Below are 19,937 nucleotides of genomic sequence, written 5' to 3' on the forward strand. Positions count from 1 at the left end.
GACCCACAGCACAGAGATTCTAATCTGCTGCAGTCAGCAGCCATTAGCCCCTCACTGCTGAGACCGTGCTGCTCTGCCTCCTCTCTTACCTCCAGAATGCAATTACACTGTGCAGAGTGCAATTTCATGAGCCAGGCCAGGATAGAGCCATGGATGCCTAGAGAAAGCCAGAGAAATTAAATGGGAGAGGAATCGAGGTCTCATATTAGATTGGTTTCTGTCTTTTGTTTGATTTTTTTTTTTTTTTTTTAATTTTAAATATATATATATATATATATATATGTGTGTGTGTGTGTGTGTGTTTGAGCTGAATTGCAGTAGTTGTGATCTGCACACGAAGCGTTAAGTTGTGGTTTTGTGCCTGAGCACAGCTGATCATATCTATGCAGGTGTTCCTCTGTACTTTTTCCATACTGTGCCATTTAAAGCTGCTGTGCAGTTTTTGACAGTTTTGTTGAAAGTATACCTGAAGTCTATTAAGAGTCATTTTCTATTTAGTATAGTCTGCTTAGAACTTTGGTTGCTCCAAAACACTTTGTGCCTCATTTTAACTTCTGAACTTTCATAATGTTTTTTTTTTGTCTTCATGAAACTGTGTTTCTTTTATTACTACTGTACTACTAATTAAAAAGTTGCATATTAAGATTTTCATTACAGAAGATCATAAGAATAATTGTGAATCGTGATTATTTATTTGAACCTTTTGACAAGCAAATGAAAGTAAAATAGCGTGCTTGCACACCCAGAAAAATCCTACGAAATCATAAATCCTTTTTAGAGGCCAAAAATTGCAGAACAGGTTTGGATTTACATCAAAGATTGATTTCTCAAAATAAATGAAAACAATTTAGTATAAGCTGCATATCTTACAGCTAAAATGTAATTTTATGATGACTATAAGTTCATAAAGCTTTTGCTGGAAAATTATGGCATAATGTGAAGATTTGTACTGAATATTTTTAGAATTTTCAGCCTAAGACTATTACTTAGTCACTCTCGCTATTTTGAAAAAAATAAATAATAATCATTTGTGTCAGCTAGATTACTGTACCTTTGTAAGATATTTATGTCAGCATTTACCCTGGTTTAAAGTGTCAGTTTTCAGTGCCAACCTCCTAACTGTTATCTGTCTTTTCCATCTTTTCCATCCTGTCTGTCATCCCTCATATCCCCACCCCCTGCATTTTCCCTGTTGTGTCCCATCTGTTTGTTCTGGGCAGGAGGAACGATGAGGTCACCCATATTAAAATCCAGAACTCGGGGGACTATTATGACCTGTACGGAGGGGAGAAATTCGCCACTCTGGCTGAATTGGTCCAGTACTACACCGAGCAGCACGACCTCCTGCGGGAACGCAACGGAGATGTCATCGAGCTGAAATACCCCCTCAACTGCAAGGATCCCACATCTGAGAGGTACGGCAGCTCCAGTGAGCTCGACAGTGGCATTAGTGTGGACAGAAGAAATCCTGCCCCCTAGTGTTCAAACCCTTGAGAGGGTTGATCAGTGGCACGTCAGAATCTGTGGTTTGTTTATCAGCTCTAGATCGTGCTTATCTTGATTTCATGACTAACAGTTTGTTTTACCACTGTAGAACATGTCCTTCCTTCATTCTGTTTATGTTTGATGTTTATGTGTTTGAGGTCCAGCCTCATTTTAGAGTCTAATGTACTTTTTAACTTCCTTCACCTGGGTTTGGTGTTTATACGCCATCTATATGGTGCGACATCCTCTAGGTTGTGAAATCAAAGTGAAATATGTATATACATTAAACATTGTAGGTGAAAAACATATTTGCATTCAAAGATTATATTTGGCTCGTTTTTTGAGGTTTTTCCAGCTTGTGAGCGAACGCCTCCCACACATATCCTCATAGCATAACAACTCTCACAGTCTTTACATTCGCAAGCACATTTTCCGACCACAAAATATAATCTGCACTATAGTTTCTATAGTGAAAGTTGGAAATGTGCACGGTTCTGCGGGTGGCAATTAAGAAGTAGCCGTTTTTATGTGTGGAGGCAAACATTATTAGTCCTTTATATTACAATGAGAAGGTTTGCATATGAAATTGCAGAAAACATATGTGTTTACTGTGTGTTTTTCCTTTAAATGTATTTTTCAGAAACACATAATCCATTTAGGAGGCACATTATGTGTATTTCTGTGCTTCATTGTTGTGTTTTGTCTGTATCAGGTGGTATCATGGGCATCTTTCGGGGAGAGATGCTGAAAAGCTCCTTACGGAGAAGGGTAAATCCGGCAGCTTCCTGGTGAGAGAGAGTCAGAGTAAACCGGGAGACTTTGTGCTTTCCGTCCTCACTAATGAAGAAAAGCATGAAAACGTAGACCGCAAGACTAAAGTCACCCATGTCATGATCCGTTATCAGGTAAAAATGCAGTAAAAATTTCACCATTTTCTCAAGAAAAGAAAAATCTGTATTTTTTTTTTTTTAAAGAAAGGCTGATTTGTCTGTTCTCTTTACCAGGATGGGAAATATGATGTAGGAGGAGGGGAGAGGTTTGACACTTTAGCAGATTTAGTGGAGCATTATAAGAAAAACCCCATGGTGGAGAAGAGTGGAATTGTCGTGCACCTTAAACAGGTGAGTAAATTAAACCAAGCCTGAAAGAAAAAAGAAACAAAAATTCTACCCCAAACTTTTAAATGGTAGTGTAATTACATACTGTTCTGCCACTGTTTTATCCTTCGTAATTACATTTAAGGTACATTTCGTCGTTTATAATATTTATATATATTTTGTTCTTTCTTTATATGTTCAAGCCATTTAACGCCACACGGATAAATGCAGCAAACATTGAAAACCGGGTACGGGAATTAAATAAAGTAGCCGACAACTCAGAGAAACCCAAGCAAGGCTTCTGGGAAGAATTTGAGGTATTTCTGTCCATATTCATTTGTCTGCTCATATTTTCTGTTCATCATAGGATGTGGTGATTCAGTCCAGGTTTTGTTTGAGAGAACAGACAGCGTACTTTCCGCTGTAATACACTCATTAAACCTCAGAGGACTGTTTGATATGAGAGCTGTTTATAAAAAGACTCTCTGCTTGCTGACCTCTTAAACTGCAGTTCCTGTTTGGCGGTAACTGTCCAGATAAATGGGACATTCCTGCAGGGGGTGCTGACTTAACATAACATCTCATTACACAGCAAAGTTGGAATGAACACTTTTTAAGGGTTCATTGCTTGAAGCCACATTTCATCCCAGCTTTCTTTATCTTGTCCCCTGTTGCTCTGTAGGTTTTACAGCAGCAAGAATGTAAACTCCTTTACCCCAGGAAAGAGGGGCAGAGACCAGAAAATAAAAACAAGAACAGATATAAGAACATACTACCATGTGAGTAAAGGTGTTTTTCAGGTTTCATAATGGACAGACACATTTCATAATTCAATGATAGAGCAACCGTTAATCTCCAGGACTCTTTGATTGTCATTTTCTCTGTTGCAGTTGACACCACTCGAGTGCAGATCAAGGAGGTGGATTCTGATGCGCTAGGCTCCGATTACATCAATGCTAACTATATCCGAGTAAGCCGGTTCACTCATAATGCTTGCATGTCAAGCTTTTTCTGGGTTACTGGAACTGTGATCAATATTTTGCATGTTCTTTATCATTCTGAGTGTTGTCCTCATTGATTTTTTTAGAGCATGAATGAAGAAGGTTGTCATATGGATGAAGGTAAAGTGTTCATCGCCACTCAGGGTTGCCTTCAGAACACCGTCCTAGACTTCTGGAAAATGGTGTATCAGGAAAACACTCATGTTATTGTCATGACAACCAAGGAGATGGAGAGAGCACGGGTGAGATCCAGCCCTGGATGAAGCAATGTTTTGTAGGATTTGAGATTGAGACAGTTAATCAGGACCACTACATGTTTAAAAAATGCTTAATTTGAGAACTTTAGTAATCCATTTTAAAATATTTTCTTTTAAAAACATCACTAATGTAACGAAATGTGCAACATGGATTATATTTTGGAACTGAAAACTTAAATTCTATCTATAGAATAAGTGTGTGCGGTACTGGCCGGACTTAAATTCAACAAAGGAGTTTGGGAAGGTGTGTGTGAAGAACATTGAGGAACACACAGCTCAGGACTACATACGGCGAGAGCTTGAAGTCACACGTCTAGACAGGGTAAGAGCACCGTGATGACAGTTGAGATGACGGTCCCAGAGGGCAGGCATGACTTTTGACCTTTTTGTTTACAGTAGCAGCTTAGAGAGAACCTTCTAACTTACTTAAGTGACTTTAAACATGTTTTATGTTACATTTTTGTAGTCTTTTTTTTCTTCTTCATTTTCTTTGATAATAATTTCATGTAATTTTTGTTCATCTATGGTTTAAAGAGAGAGCCTCCCAGGTGTGTCTGGCACTATCAGTACCTGAGCTGGCCTGATCACGGTGTTCCCAATGAACCAGGAGGAGTCTTGAGCTTCCTGGAGCAAGTGAACAGAACCCAGAGCGCCATTCCAGAGAGTGGACCGATAGTGGTTCACTGCAGGTACTGCACACCTCACTCAGCTCCACAAGATCAACTCATTATCTTGAGGAATGTCGTCTTAAGAGTGTTATAATGATAAAGAATTACTTTACTGAATTGCTTGTATTATTTATTTGAAAATACAAGGTTTTCCCTCATTGTGTGCTCCGTAATCTAAACTTCCATTTGTCACTGTCATTCTAGTGCAGGGATTGGAAGAACAGGCACAATTATTGTGATTGACATCCTTATCGACATCATAAACAGACAAGGTAACTGTTTCATACAAAATTATCTCTGTTATGAATTGTATGCCTCTTGATGATAAAATATAACACAACTGAACGGACTGTTCAGGTTTGGACTGTGACATTGACATCCCAAAGACCATTCAGAGAGTGCGCCAGCAACGATCCGGTATGGTTCAGACCGAGGCCCAGTACAAGTTCATCTACATGGCTGTTCAGCAATACATTGACACCGCTCAGAAGAGACTGGAAGAGGAGCAGGTACTTGAACACTTCTTTTCAACTGATGCTACTGTGACATATTCACTGATGGAATGATTTCTTCTTTTGGGCCCTGATTACGCCTGGTATTAAGATGCGTTTTGGTCGATTGGATCACAAGTGGACAACGCTAAATGCAGGTGTAAACAGGGTCTAAAACATTTTGAGCTTGTCCACTTTCGACCACTTGAAAGAGGTAGTCGAAAACGCATTTGACCGGATTGCTTTCCTCATGTGGTCGAATGTGCTCATACAGCCGTAAAAGACCACCTACTCTCACATTAAGGGAAGCGCGCTAGCCGGACAGGATTTAAACCTTGTCGGAGACCCAAGTTTGATTTGAAGACAAAAAACGTACCAAGCACAATGTTCTCTCGCCATTCCTGATTTCTAACACGCGCTCACAGCGTTCGGCAGAGTCTTGTGGCTGTCGGAGCAGAACCGAAAGCTGCTGCTCTCCGTATGTTGTTCCGTTGTCTCCGGGCGTGTTCATATGTAAATTGTGTGAGCCTGTTTTGTCCAATGGATCGAAAGATCTGGAAAAAAAAACGTAGACCCTTTTTTTGGACTGTTAATGTATTATCAAAATATATATATATATATAAATATATCCTATATATGAGGAGTTTGACGAAATATTAAATATTTTTTGTGCTACTGAGACGAGTAAAGAGCGCTGTTGCAAAAATGTTCAGTAAGAATTTTTGTTAATGTTTTTTGGGGGGGAACTCACCAAGGCTGTATATTGTGTGTTTATTTGACCATTTCCTGTGATGATAAAGCTGAATGATCAGCATCATTACTCCAGTCTTCAGTGTCACACGATCCTTCAGAAATCATTCTAATATAATGATTTAGTGTTCAATTTCTGACTATTATCAATGTTGAAAACAGTTGTGCTGCTTAATATTTTTGTGGAAACCATGATAAAAGTCAAGATTCTTTGTTGAATAGAAGTTCAAAAGAACAACAGTGTATATCGTTATGAGTATTATCCACACAATTGCCAAATCCAATAATTGCACATTATTTCGTTTTTTTTTAAAGAAACTGAATGCATTAACATGTTAACTACAAAGAATTTAAATATTTGGCATCCATTATTTTATCAAATTAAATGTGTGAGTTTGACATTCCTTGTTTTGTTTATTTACCTTTTTAGAGGAATAAAACAAAGGAGAGAGAATACTCTAACATCAAGTACCCACAGATGTCAAATGCCAGAGCCAAGCCAAACATGAGCTCGTCTCGCTCTTCATCTGTGTAAGTGCTGATTTCCTGTTTTGCACACAAACACACTATTTGAAAAAAACGGCCCACACAGTGTTGTTACTGGAAAACAGTTAAGTTTATTTAGTGTACTATCTCCCACACTTCCTCAATTCTAAAAGTATTTGTTCCTAAGTGAATCATTATCTGTCAAAAGGGTTCTGACGCTGCTGTGAGTCAGTTTTTCTAGAACAATAAACACAATATGCAACGTCAGACAGCACATCAAATCATAAAATGTGTTTTTAACTGTGATCACTTTCGATTTTGTAATTTTTTTTCTATACTAGATGTATTTTCGTTCCTCTTTATTTTAGTAACACACGTCTTTTCAACTCTTCCACAGAATGAATGATGACTCCGGAGTGTATGAGAATTTGAACATCAAAAATCCAAAGGGCTCCACCAGCAGTAACACCAGGAGATAAGCCATGTGGGCTGCTGTCTCAGGGACTCTGGGAGTATGTTTTTCCACCCTCGCTCTCACAGTGTTATACTTATCTGCAGCCATGCTTATGTGTGAACACACACACACACACACACACACAGATATGAATGCACACACCTGCATCAAGGCTGTTGAAGTAGAGAGACGAGAAGGAGAAAGACAGTAAGGAACCAATGGGGGTGGGAATTGTGTCTTTGTTGCAGCCCACCAGAATAAAAAGTATAATCTTACAGAATGGCAATGTTTGCCAAATGGCTTTGAAAATAACACCATTCTTCAAAGAATATGCACAACAACTGATGCTTTCAAAGGTTAGCAACTGTACTTAGTATGCTTTCCAAATACCTACTGTATAAATTAATAAATATATAACATGAAATCTAAATAATAATAATATAATAAAATAATAGTAAAACAACACATTTTATTAAAAATGACAATAATTTCTATTTAATATAAATGCTGTTCTTTCAAACTTTGATTGATTAAAATATATCATGGTTTCCGCAAAAATATTAAGCAGCACAACTGTTTTCAACATCGATATTCTAAAAAAAAATTATTAAGCACCAAATCGACATATTAGAATGATTTCTAAATGATCATGTGACATGCTGAAAATTCAGCTTTGCCATCACAGGATTTAATTACATTTTAAAATATGTTCAAATAGAAAACAGTTATTGTCACATTATTGATGTTTTTACTGTATTTTGTTTTTGGTGAGCATAAGAGACTTCTTTCAGAAACAAATCTTCTGAACGGTAGTGTATGTTGATTTACCTTTTATGACCGATGACTGTTGGTATTTAAAGTATTTATTTAAAAGATTTTCACATTGGTCTTCTAAATCACATAATTCATAGGATTAGGAATGATGTATTATATTAAAGTTATCTATGACTTTGTTCACACTGACAGCCAAAATCCAAATGTAGACATATCTGACTGAAATCTGTTTATTTGTAGACTTAACAACACAAACCGACCCAAGTCACATCCATATGTGGTTTGTGTTTCAGTTAAAAAAAAAAATGTTTGTGTTATGTGTTAAATAGTGTTATGTTACATCACACAAATATTTTTTGTCTTTCAGAATGTGGCACATTTTACTCTAGATAAAGGGGGACAAAAATATTTAAAGTAGTCATGGATGTGTCAATAAAATATAAATTTTTCCTTTTTCTCTTTCTGCACTGATAGCTTGGCTCTCTCTCAGCCTTTGTAGAAGAAAGTCATTTGACATCCTGCTGACGCCTACATCATTACTATAGCAACCAATGTGCTGTAGATACACAAGTGTGAAAGTAACACAACTGTTAAAACAATGCATCCCTAAACGTTCTGGTCTTTTGCTTTGCAGTTCCAGCAGAGGTGCTGTGTAGAAGCACCTGATCATGGAACGGCACTGGGGGGGGGGACAAGCAGCGCCTACGCTGAGGTGACACCGCCCAGCCGCTCGGCTGGAGATTCCACGACATCTCCAACAGCTCCTCTCTTCATTTCCTGACTGACTACGTCTGAGAAACTCACACTCCAAAACCAAGTGCCTGATTAGCAGCCGAAATTGTTCCGGCAAAGGACGTGTGACTTGGTGCTTTCGCTCCCCCCTTCTAGTCTAACAAGCCTACACTGCTCTAAGCTACATGATGGTTTGATTATGTGTGAAATAAATTTGAAAATGAATATTTACACTCAGTGACATAACTTTGGATGAAGCTACGCTCTTTCCATGCTGTCTACGGCTGTTTCCAGACCTTGCTTTGTCTACTGGATGTTGTCTACTGTAACCAAAGAACTCTGATATATATCTCTCAGTTTCTCACAAGCAGTGGTCATTTGCGCTCTGCTGAGTGATACTCGTGGCACGGTGATGTAAGAAGAAGAGAAGTACACCGTCTGGCCTAAAGAATCCCTCTTTTCTTTTCAAAGGATATGAGAGGTGATTGGTCAAAGTTCGACCAATGAATTGGATACTCTTATGTAAGTAGGTGTTTTAAATGGACTGATTTGGTACAGTGTGGTTGAATCTATACAGTATGTGCCAATTAGCAGCCTGTACATCATATTTGTGAAAGCTTCTGCTTTAAAGCTGTTTTTATTGAGCATTACCTCCAGGCTAATGAACAGTCAGAGGGAGACAAGTGCTACTGTCAATCAAAGGCTTATCAACCAATCAGGCTGCCTCTTCTTCAGTGGGCTCCTCCTTCTATGCGTTGACTTTCTTGTTCTGAATACATCAGGTGAGCCTTTATTAGATTAGTTTTATTTGTTTGTTTGTTAAAAATTGTTTTATTTGCAACTATGATTCCTTTAGAGCAGTTTTATCTTTTGTTGTGATATTTGTGGATGTGATCATGAAATCTAGGCCTGGCATTTTTGAATATAATGCATTTCTCTTTTTTTTCTTTTTTTTTTGACTATGTTATTCCACATTTTCCTCAGAGGAGACACATTAAGCTCTTTTATCACATATAAACAGGGTATGTGTGTATTTCCGTGTTATAAATAGCCCGATAAAGCTCTTTACTTCATAGTGGGTTGTGATTGCACTGAGGAGGCCTTTGAATGAAATAACGTAAAATGAAAAGCGTGGTATTACTAAAGATCACATCAGGCCGAGCCGTTGATGTGAACTGGATTTCGGTGGAGACTTCAGCTAAAAATGAGGCAGGCCAGATGGCCCTCAGCTAAGATTAAAGAATAGATTTGTGTAGGACGAAAAAAGTAATTTAAAAGATGGCTGTAATCCAGACGTGGCTATTATTGGGTGAGGTCAGCAGTGATGTCATAAGATGTTATATATACACAGTACCGTTCAAAATTTTAAGGTCAGTAAGATTTTTTTTATTAGGGCGCGAGGACCCTATTGGAATGAATACTCTTATTCAGCAAGGATGAGTTTCCACAACAGCACAAACGTTTTCAGTACGGATGATATTAATAATAAATGTTTCTTGAGCAATTATTTCTGAAGGATCATGTGACACTGAAGACTGGAGTAATGATGCTGAAAACTCAGCTTTGACATCAAAAGAAAAAAATTACATTTTAAAATATGTTAAAATAGAAAAGAGTTATTTAAATAATAATAACTCGCAATTTTTTTGATTATATAAATGCAGCATTGGTGAGCATAAGAGACTTCTTCTAAAAACATAAAAATGGTAGTGTGCATGTTGGCTTAGATAAAGCAGGACACGGTGTATGTGATTAATCACAGCGTCTGACTGTGAAAGGTTACAGCTGTAGAGATGCCGTACGTGTTTGAGGGAGGCCAGGCTCTGCTTTTTTTGCACTTGGAAGGATAAAATGTTTGGGTTTTTTTTTTACTAGAGAACCAGTTTGTTAGACCTTCTGGGACGTAAAAGCAATGTCACTGCATATGATAATCATTGTCCTTGGAATGACTGACTGATTGAATGAATTTTATGTGATTTATGCACCTGATCATGTGAGAGCAATGTGCTACTGGTATCTGAACGCTTGGAAGCTGTTCATTTGCTGTTAAGAGTTAAGTGTTTTATTTTTGCCTCTGTGAAAATGGGTAAAAGGTCAAAAATTGAGTGACATATTAAGACTTGAACTGCTGAAAGGTATAGTGTCCATGGCTGCCAGAATGTCCTTTTGTTCGGAGGTATATATAATGAATATCTGTTGATTTGACATCAGTGTAGTGTTTTGCGTTATATTTTTTTGGTCAATTATTTGTTGTAAATTATACATTTCACTTGTTTGTTATTACAGTGATGGAAATATTCAAAGCTGTTTAGCATATTGTTTTAGAATGATTTGTTAACATTTATTATTATTATTAGACATAACATCAACAGTTATAAAACTCTCTGCTCGCTTTATAACAATTTTGAAGTCTTCTCTTTAAATTTACTTGAATACTATGTTGGTGGGTTGTTGTTGTTTTTTTTAAAATCTCAGTTGGTGATCAGTAGGTTTGATCTGATTCGCGTTGTGCTGACTGTCCTTGTGTGGTAAAGACTGTGTTCCCTCTTGCACTGGTTCAGCCTAAAATGCCTTTTGCCCTGGAAAATACAGCTGATGTATTGACTTGCATCTCAAATGAGAATACAGGATTAGTTATTGAATAATAAAGCATACACTGGGAACTTTCAACTAGTTGTCTCTAACTCATTTCACCTTACAAACAGCTACTGGCCCATATATTATTTCCTTTCCTCTTTATAATTTCCTTCTCTCTTCAGGGTTTAATAATGAATAACTTATGTCAATAACATTTCGTTTCTCATAAAAACACCTGGAAAAAGGAAGCTAATAATTCATCCCTACAAAACACACACACACGGTGGAGCAGTTTACATGGGTGTGGTTGTGAATGTGTTCACATGCAGGACACGTCGCTGTAGGGCTTAGGTTTCAAACGGTTATTGTTTGAGGCGTGCTCGTTTAACCGTCCCAGAGCAGGAAGTGATAAATTAGGGCCACGTGAATCCGTTCGCGTTTTCTTTCTTTTGTCAGTGTTATCAGTGATATCATGTATATTGTACCTGTTAATTTTAAAACATTCCATGACATTATTCCTTGAACTTCCTTGTGCTGTTTGCAGCAACAGTTTTTATATTTTAAACAAAATACATTTCATGGAGTGGAATACAATGAAATAAAATATACAAATGTACAAGTAGAAAATATTCAGTTTTCTTTGGATTAAGTTCACATTTTCACATTACTTCAATCGCTGGTTGAAGGTTTGTGGGCAAAATCCAGTCTTTTCAATAGAAATGAAATAGAAATAGAAATAAAGATTTCCCCATGCAGATTTCACTCGTGTTCATGTTGGTCACGTAATAGAATAGAAATAGAAAGTTGCTTGCTTGGTTTGAAAGTGACTTCTGTGTGAGACTATTGACAACGGAACTTTTTTCTTCACTCTGTTACTAAACAGTGGCTTAATTTTTTTTATTACTCTTTTTACTGTTGATCAATGTAGGCAGACATTTAACCATCAGTCAGTTTTGTGGCTAAGCTTTGACACTCATTCACATGTTCTATAAGATATAATAATGATACTGATGCAGTTCCTCAGTCTTTACTGCAGCATTGCTGTTTGTTGTAACTCCTTTAGCACCCAACAGGCTTGGCAAGGACGTATAGAGGTAAACGGACACCAATCAAACTTGTTTTGCAAGTCCGACATCAATCTAGACATGTATGTCTTCCTTATGTGTTACTAATGTGAGTGTGGTAGTAGAAGCTGTAGTAGGCATCTGCAGGTTATGGGACGAACAACGCACGGAGCCCGTCGAGACGATGCACTGCAAGGGCCACAAAATGATCCCCAGCAGCAACAACATGAGGAATATAAAGAGCAGCAAACGCTTCCAGTCCATCAACCGTTCCAGAAGCCCAAGTCGCGGTCGAGTTTGGGAAGAAGATACGCCGCTTTGCCCACTGGCCCCAATATCCACGCAGATGCAGAACGCTGGCAGGCCTGGCATGTCTATTGGCCGCTGGTAGCACAACCTCTCCCCGTCCAGCCATACGGGTTCTTCCTGCTGCTGGTTGGCGGGCAGGCGACACAGCACCTCCTGGCTCGTGGTCAAAGCTGGAGGCCCCCTTTTTGGGATGGTAGTGGGGTGGCGGCAGAAGGGGCAGGAGATTTTAGAGTTTTGAGGGTCCATGGAGGTAGCCATGATGCGGGAAAGGCACTCAAGGCAGAAGGTGTGTGTGCAGTCCAGCTGTTTTGGCGTTTTGAAGACATTGTCATAGGTGTTGAAGCAGATGGAGCACTCGGGATGAGAGCTCACCTTCTCCGGGTCAGTTTCCAGCAGGACCCCCTGGGTGTGCCACACCACTGGGCTCGGCTCCATCTCACCGGAGTACGGTCTTCCACCTTAGTCCTTGTGCAGATTCACTAGAACAAGCAAGACAAACATCTAAAAGTCACCTCTAGGTTCATTGTATAGGTTTGAGAGCAAAACTAGGTCACAGCTTATGAAGTAAACATTTCCCACCAGGTGATTGGACATTACTGTGCAAACAGAAAGGGTACACAGAACAGGCCTGAGCAAGAAGACGGTTCAAAGTAAACATCATGCCCTTTAACCAAATTAACTGTGACTTTGAAGTAGGGCTAGTTACTGTGCATACACTGTTACAAATAGTAGTGCATTGTTTTGCTGCCCACCTGCATTACCTTGTTTTATACCGTATATGCTAACAAAAATAAAAGTTATTCAGTGGTTCTTCCTTTTAATTGGGTTTTTTGAACTGTTATACAAATTTTAGGAGATTACCTGTCCTGATTTCCTTTGCTTTTTCTCAGATTAGTATAATGGTTTCTGGGTTGATACACCAGTACATGTTTTCTAAAGATGTTTACAATAAAAAGTTCTTAAAAACATTCTTCAATGGTTCTTTATGTTCAGCAAAGAATCATCCCCTTATCAAGAACCATTTTGACTCATTTATAGGGTTCTTTTGTCGCTGTATACTTCTTTTGGAGGTTAAAACGTTCTTAATTTTATAGGGTTTTCAGATCAACATATTGTTTTGTGGGGTTTTTTAAAGCACCAGGCGGTTTTCTGAAGAAACGAGAATAACATTTTCTAAGAATGTTCTTCAATAGATTTTTTTAGTTCAAGAATCAAGAATATTTTGTCACTAAATTAGGTTTTTTAAATTTTATTACAAAAGTTCTTGGTTTTCTGAAGAATAAAACGTTTATAAAGTTCTGTGGCATTAAGCTGTAAAAAAGTGTTCTAATTATGATCTATTTTTAAGGGTGTACATAAGTTTAGTAAAGGTCAAGACCACTTGAAATACCCATGCTTACAATGTTGGTAAGACACAGACTGCTTTGTTGTCCTTGTTTCTGCCAACGTCAGCACCACTGTCCTTCAGAAACCCTTTCAGCGCACTAAGGCTCTCTAAAAGTCATCGCTCCACTGGGCCTGGCATTAGGAGATGAGAAGAATTTTATCAACAGGGTGATCAACATTGTATAATGCACAGAAGTATTTCTCAGAGCCCATCCTGAGCAAAATAACATGTGCATCTAATCTAGCCTCTCTTTTAAGTGGTTTTGTCCCTGCACAGGTTCAGGCAGGGGTTTGGTTGAGAGCAGATGGCCTGTTCACAAGCCCTTCAGCGCAGTCCCGTGCGTGTGTGTGTGTGTTTCTTTCTCCATCCCTGCACTGCACAAAGCTCCTGTTTGTTCTCCATTATATTGGTGTGGCTTTGGCATTCCTGGAGAACAGGCCGGTGCCCAGGCAGCCAGTCTCTCAGCACTGTGTAAAACCCCCTAGGCTCAGAGCACCTGCGGTCCCAGTCCTTTCTATCTTCTTTCACGATCTACGCCTCAGCGTATAACTGTTTGACCACCATTAGTGCACGAGTTCATCGTTACTCATTAACTCAACCGGCAAAACACAGTAAGGGTTGACAATGGTTCTTGACCTGATTCTCCGTCTATGTGTGCGTGATGCTTGAACTTTCACATGACACCCTCACATCTACAGACCCTCTGTTTGATAACACCAGCCATTAGGAAAGATAAGGAGGGGTTTGAAAGTACCTCTACTAATTTGATTTTATGTCTAGGCTGCAGCCCAAGGACAAAACTGCAGTTAGTTAACGTTGCAAGCTAATGTCCATATTATGTCCTTTTATCAGGGAAAGGTCATAAACAGTTTAAGTGAACCCCTATTTATAGCCCTAGATTTTGGTCTTCCCGATTTCATTTACATAAACGGCTTCATTAGTATTCTGTCAGTTTATTCAACATCCACGTCTTGTGTGCATGTCTTTGTTTTTACAGCAAAGCTAAAAAAGAGCAAAACTAAATATCAAATGCATTTTTTTTAATCTTGCCATCGTTGTACACATGTCTTAAAAACCTTAAACAGACACAAACTGTAAATTAAATATTATATATATATATATATATATATAATATTCAAACTATATTGATACCATATCAGATTTTTTTTTTTTTTTTTTTACATGTATCTTTATTTGTCGATACCGGATATTTAATTGTTCATGCACATTTCCCCTATTTTTATATTAAGATTACCGTTGCCATTTAACAGTAATTTTAAATTAATCTTTAAAAATGCAAATAAATTAATAATTGTACTACATTCACTTGTAGTATTTAAAATGATTCGATTATTTTAATGTACTTTTTTTATATTTAATTTTTAATTTCTAATCTGATTTTCAAACCGCATGCATATACTGTGTGTGTGTAAACATATATATATATATATATATATATATATATATATATATATATATATATATATATATATAGCCTGGTTTTATAATTATCAGATTTTTCTTGTATTGTTATGTGTGCACTGTACACTGTCAAAGTTTTATCAGACCTCTGATAACAGTTCTCCACTTTGACTTGCAGTAACTTCACTTTTATCCTATCAGTTTAACTACTAATAAACTTTAGTCATGCACCCTATATTATTTTCTTTCCAACTTCCTCTAAAACTTGAAATACCAGCCATACTTTATTCTCAATCCGATCTGGAGTTTGCTTTCAGATAGTGCTAGATTATTCTCCAGTCTTGAGTTAACGTCCCTTTGGGTATACTTCCATTTCCAAACGGCTGCCCCTCTCTATATCAGCTGAAGCACCGCCACATGTGGCTGACAAAAATTGCACATGTTCTTACCTGTTCTGATGACTTGAGCTCTAGTGTTATCCCTGTTCCAGTGATTCCTCTTTTATCTTCTCATCACTTCGCCTCCCTAAGGACACAAATGCATTATCAGCTCTGGAGCTGTCAGCAATCCTCTTGATAATGCAATGTCCTCCTTTTAGGAGTCTGTTAAAAGTGGAGCTGAACGCAGGTGGGCTGCCGATGCCTGTCGAGCTCCTTCTCTGTGTCTCGTGTCCACTCTCACCTGCCTCAATTTATCCACTCTCTTTCAGCACTCGCTATGGAAATGACATTGATAGGCAGGAACAATAACACGGCCTTGAGGGAGTGCCAGAGACGGGGTAGGAGGAGGGTTGGGAAGAAGGAAAGCATATTCATAGTATAACATTTCTATTCTCTTCATCTGCCCCATCCTCTTTTTTTTCTTTCTCTCTTTTGATCAGTCTTCCCCAATCATTTCCCATCATGTCACATTCTTTTATATCTATATATCTATATATCAATAGATTTGTATTATTACTTCCTAGGATTTGGGAAAATCCCTAAACTTACTTAACATTGAACATTTCAAGTAGACACTCTTAAGTTAGCATTTTAGCTTCACACATGAGACCATAATCAGCAAACATGCTTCAGAAAGTTTGTCAATAACTTGGGCTGCTCACTAGAATGTATGAAGACATAGTTAATAGGTAGTTTTTCATGTCGTTCCAGTCAATGTGCGCACAAAAAAGCTACAATATCAGTGCCAAAGCAAACAGTGTAGCCTTAGCAAAGGCTAACACACGAATGGCCTAATAGCGTCTCGTTTTTGTTTAGGTTTAATATCATTAACTCATTGCTAAGATAATCACATTCATGAATAAAGCTTGTATGGGCTTCTTTATTTGAGTTGCATTGTCTTTAAAATTCTCTCTCATGAGTTCTTAACTGGATAGCATTAGATAAACAGTATCATTTACAGTAATTTGCCACTTGGCTAGACTGTTATAAGGAAGAGATGGAAACATTGATAATGCATCATTAAATGGAGCTGTTTGCTGGTTTTAGCATTTTAAGATGTTGAGAATACCTGCACATGATGACCCTCTGGTAGGCATAGCACAAGCACAAATATCTCTCTATGGCAAAAAGGACTGGTTCAGTTCATGTTTAGTTTGAGATGCCACATAATTTTGCTTAGATAAGAAAAACGGGATGAGATAAAACAATACATTCAGTTTGCCCCATAGGAAGCCAGGCAGTTAATGCGAGATGACGATGATAAAAACAATCACATCACAAACATCTCTAAAAGAATAATCAATACAGTAATACTCTTTAATGCGATTCAACCTGTACATGTAAACAGACAATGAAAACAAAGTACCTATAGTGAGCCAAACTGATGGTAATCTGTTGATCTAATATAACCTAATCCTCAATAGTCAATATCAAGTCCTCTACTTTCAGATGCTTGTCATTCCTCTGCATCTCATTCCGCAGGAATGTGGAGAATGCATGGCCGATACTTCTCTGAAGGTCTCACATGATCACACAACAATGCTTGCCCAATTACCTGTGAAACACTGATGGGGCTAAATAAAGGCAGCTCTGACTCTTTAACTTTATATCAGTGATAAATGACATCAACTCCTTATGAGGCAAAGCAAAACAACAACAAAATAAAATCACACTATTTGTAGTGAAATGTAGCCCCCCCCACATATATAAACTGTTATATATATATATCGAGGGCTTGGAGCCAGAGGGGCGTAAGTGGCATTTTGGGCGAATATGAGTTCTTAATATCAAAATGAAGGTCTTCATGAGCTCTGTCCAATGGTGCCAAAAAGACCTATCTGAGATCAAACTATTGAATAAAGCAACAAAACAATAAAGACCTAACACAAAAGTGTGAGTAATGTTTGGAGCGTCTGTAAGTGTAGTTGTTGCCCTAAAGCAGCATTCAAAATGGCTGACACAACTGCAGACATGGAAATGTCTGAGGCAGAAACGATTTTGATGAATATTATGAAACAAACTGATGAATCCTATATTGAACCTTCCATGAACTGAAGATGGCAAAGCAGGCAACCAGGGGCACCAGAAGCACCCATTCCGTGTCCAAACCAAGTTCAATGTATGAAAGCCCTCCTGGGATCAGTGCATTAAAGAAGAAAGATCTACTCACCCTGTGCAGCAATGGGAGTATTTCTCACACATACGCAGAGTCGCAAAAGCAAATAAGACGCAACATGATTCTTTGGATGTGGTCAATGAATAGACTCACAGAGTAATTGAAATGGTTGAACAAAAAAGAAAAGTGAAATGAGTAAAAAGAATACGAAAGTACTGTCAATTGTATGGAGTATTTGAAAAAAATGAATGAATGTAATGAAATAAATTGAAAAACTCATGAATTGCCAATCAAAAGTGTGTTTAGCAAGTTGACTTTTATCACAGTCTGTACTGTTCAGCAGATGCCCAGAATGGAAAAGTAAAATGAGAAAAAAAGAAAACAATAATAATGAATGAGTTAAATGAAAATTAATTACTTGTTCAAGGGTTATTAAAGTGTTAATTATTCAATCAATTCCCCTTTTGAACAATTATTTTCTGCATTGTTCAGCAGATACGTCCATTATGTCCATAGAAGACTTGGACATTTTTGGTGCCAAAAAGGCGTATCTCACGTTTTTGCCATATTTTTTTTTATTTTTAAATGTTTTAGAACATGTTCATTGTGTTAATATGCCATAAGTTTATTACTTAAATACTCATTCATGTAAGTATGCCTGTGGTTGCAATGTTTGTGGTTTAAGGTTAATAATACAGGTGATTGAAGTGTGGTCAAAATTTTGTTTTGCCTCTCCTGTAAAGTTTGTCAAAAGCCACTTACGACCCTCTGGCTCCAAGCCCTTGAGATATATATATATATATATATATACATTTGATACAGCTAATATGATTTCTTATTAAAAATAAATAAATAAAAATAATGTTACTTCAATGGCTGTTAACATTTAGTACACTTTTTCTTTTAGAAATAGAAAAATTGGGGAAATCCCCCCTTATAGTAATTCATTTCACAATTAATGACCAAAATTTGTTATACTAGTTAAATATTTCCCAAGACGTTTATGGTTAAGCTCTCTGTTCTCAAAATGTTTGTGTACTGACGTGTCTCATGATCCACATAATACAGAGTAGGCCAATCTGATAATATGGAGAGAACATTATATGGAGCACAAGTTCACCAGTGTCAACCACTAAAAGATTACAGTACTGTTGGAAAAGGTGGAGGTACTGGCAGCTTTGTCATGCATGTGAATATGAGTCTAACCACCAAGAGCATGTGGCTCGACAGCTTCAGAGTCAAAGGGGGAGTGTGTGTGTTTGCATATTTACTGAAACACATCTTACCTGTATCTTTACTGGAACAATACAACTAACGGCTGTCACCCTACCCCACACTAACACGGAAGCTACACATAATTATGGACGCCAATCAAGATTTCTGTTAAGATTCCCTTGATATCCTGACAGCAGAGGACAGGTACGACTGCTTTTATCATCAGCCAAACAACAGCAAGCGTCACTGGGACGTCTCCTAGGCAGAAATGTGTGAGGACTGCTGTGCCCTTTCCAGGGCTTGATTTTATTGATGATCTGGATTACATTGCACCTCAGTGGAAAAATGCACAAACAAAAATAAAATGTTTAATTGGACGCCATCAAAACACTCATAAAAAAATAGTTCAGGGTTGAAAAAGTCGCGTTTTGCCATAAGCACTTTGGCCTGTGTCTAGTGTGTCTCATGGCCAATTAAGCCATAAACGTATGTTTCAACTTTGTCTATATGTAGTTAGAATTTTATATACTTTCAAATATTTTTTTATTATTCTGGTCTACAAAAATCAATGTAACTATCAATTTTTGTGGTCGTTTTTAGTGTGTTTAACATACATTTGCATTAACCATTTGCATTAACCAGCTTTACACATAAGTTTATTAACATTAAAATAAAACCACGTCCGAAGTAAAAGACCAAATTCAAGCAACAGCCTGTCTGCTGCTTTCAAAGGAGGAAAAGTAGACAGTATCCATTTCTGGCACATATCTACTGTAAAACAACAAAGAGATGATTATAATGTTCATTATAGATGAATATTAAAATCCTGAATAGTTCTACAATGGAATAGCAGTTCTTACTGCAACAATTCTGCTTTTATCTTTATTTGAATTAATAATTATTATCTTTAGCAACCTGCATTTTCAGTTCCATGTCACCACATACAGTTTTGGCAGTTTTTGAAAAATTCCTTGCAAACTGGTTTCATAACCTTCACAGGGACAGACACCACAGTCAAAGGTACAGTATGTCTTTTATAGGGGTGGTAGAACCTGAAATATCTCGGTTGTGGGTTTAAACCATGCAAGGGATGCTTTACTATTACTTCCTGTAATCACAATTCCATCCCTGAGAAAAACTTGAGTGGGCCTTTAAGAAGTGCGCATAAGCAGAAATTGAAATAAAAATAAAATCTCTGTCTGAGATTTAATA

The 19,937-nt window shown here is 37.6% G+C and overlaps 2 protein-coding genes across 4 annotated transcripts in view; one reads left to right on the forward strand and one right to left on the reverse strand.

Annotated features, from left to right (window-relative positions):
- The window catches only part of ptpn11b (protein tyrosine phosphatase non-receptor type 11b), a 31,656-nt gene extending 20,791 nt beyond the window's left edge, over positions 1-10,865 (forward strand). For both annotated transcript variants that reach the window (XM_084098696.1, XM_084098697.1), the window contains exons 3-16: positions 1,221-1,415; positions 2,198-2,390; positions 2,490-2,606; positions 2,786-2,899; positions 3,265-3,361; positions 3,473-3,552; positions 3,670-3,825; positions 4,031-4,162; positions 4,375-4,529; positions 4,713-4,780; positions 4,866-5,017; positions 6,180-6,280; positions 6,633-6,747; positions 8,098-10,865. In XM_084098696.1, the coding sequence (XP_083954822.1) occupies positions 1,221-1,415; positions 2,198-2,390; positions 2,490-2,606; positions 2,786-2,899; positions 3,265-3,361; positions 3,473-3,552; positions 3,670-3,825; positions 4,031-4,162; positions 4,375-4,529; positions 4,713-4,780; positions 4,866-5,017; positions 6,180-6,280; positions 6,633-6,714 (1,642 nt within the window). In that variant the 3' untranslated portion in view covers positions 6,715-6,747; positions 8,098-10,865. The remainder of the gene's footprint in view (positions 1-1,220; positions 1,416-2,197; positions 2,391-2,489; positions 2,607-2,785; positions 2,900-3,264; positions 3,362-3,472; positions 3,553-3,669; positions 3,826-4,030; positions 4,163-4,374; positions 4,530-4,712; positions 4,781-4,865; positions 5,018-6,179; positions 6,281-6,632; positions 6,748-8,097) is intronic.
- rnf223 (ring finger protein 223) lies at positions 10,587-15,673 on the reverse strand. 2 transcript variants are annotated; one of them, XM_084098698.1, is made up of 3 exons: positions 15,404-15,655; positions 13,546-13,663; positions 10,587-12,624 (listed from the first exon to the last, which is right to left on the reverse strand). In XM_084098698.1, exon 3 carries the CDS (start codon positions 12,578-12,580, stop codon positions 11,912-11,914), a length of 669 nt encoding a protein of 222 aa, XP_083954824.1. In that variant the 5' UTR covers positions 12,581-12,624; positions 13,546-13,663; positions 15,404-15,655; the 3' UTR covers positions 10,587-11,911. The 2 variants fall into 2 exon arrangements, with proteins under 2 accessions (XP_083954824.1, XP_083954825.1); XM_084098699.1 differs by lacking the exon at positions 13,546-13,663 and having other exon boundaries at positions 15,404-15,673.
- Positions 15,674-19,937: the final 4,264 nt, after the last annotated feature.

This window comes from Abramis brama, assembly GCF_963993115.1.
Source record: "Abramis brama genome assembly, chromosome: 22".
Classification (NCBI taxonomy): Eukaryota; Metazoa; Chordata; class Actinopteri; order Cypriniformes; family Leuciscidae; genus Abramis; species Abramis brama.

Coding starts and splice junctions, on each gene's coding strand:
- rnf223 (XM_084098699.1), bottom strand. CDS start 12,580: ATGGAGCCGAGCCCAGTGGTGTGGCACACCCAGGGGGTCCTGCTGGAA.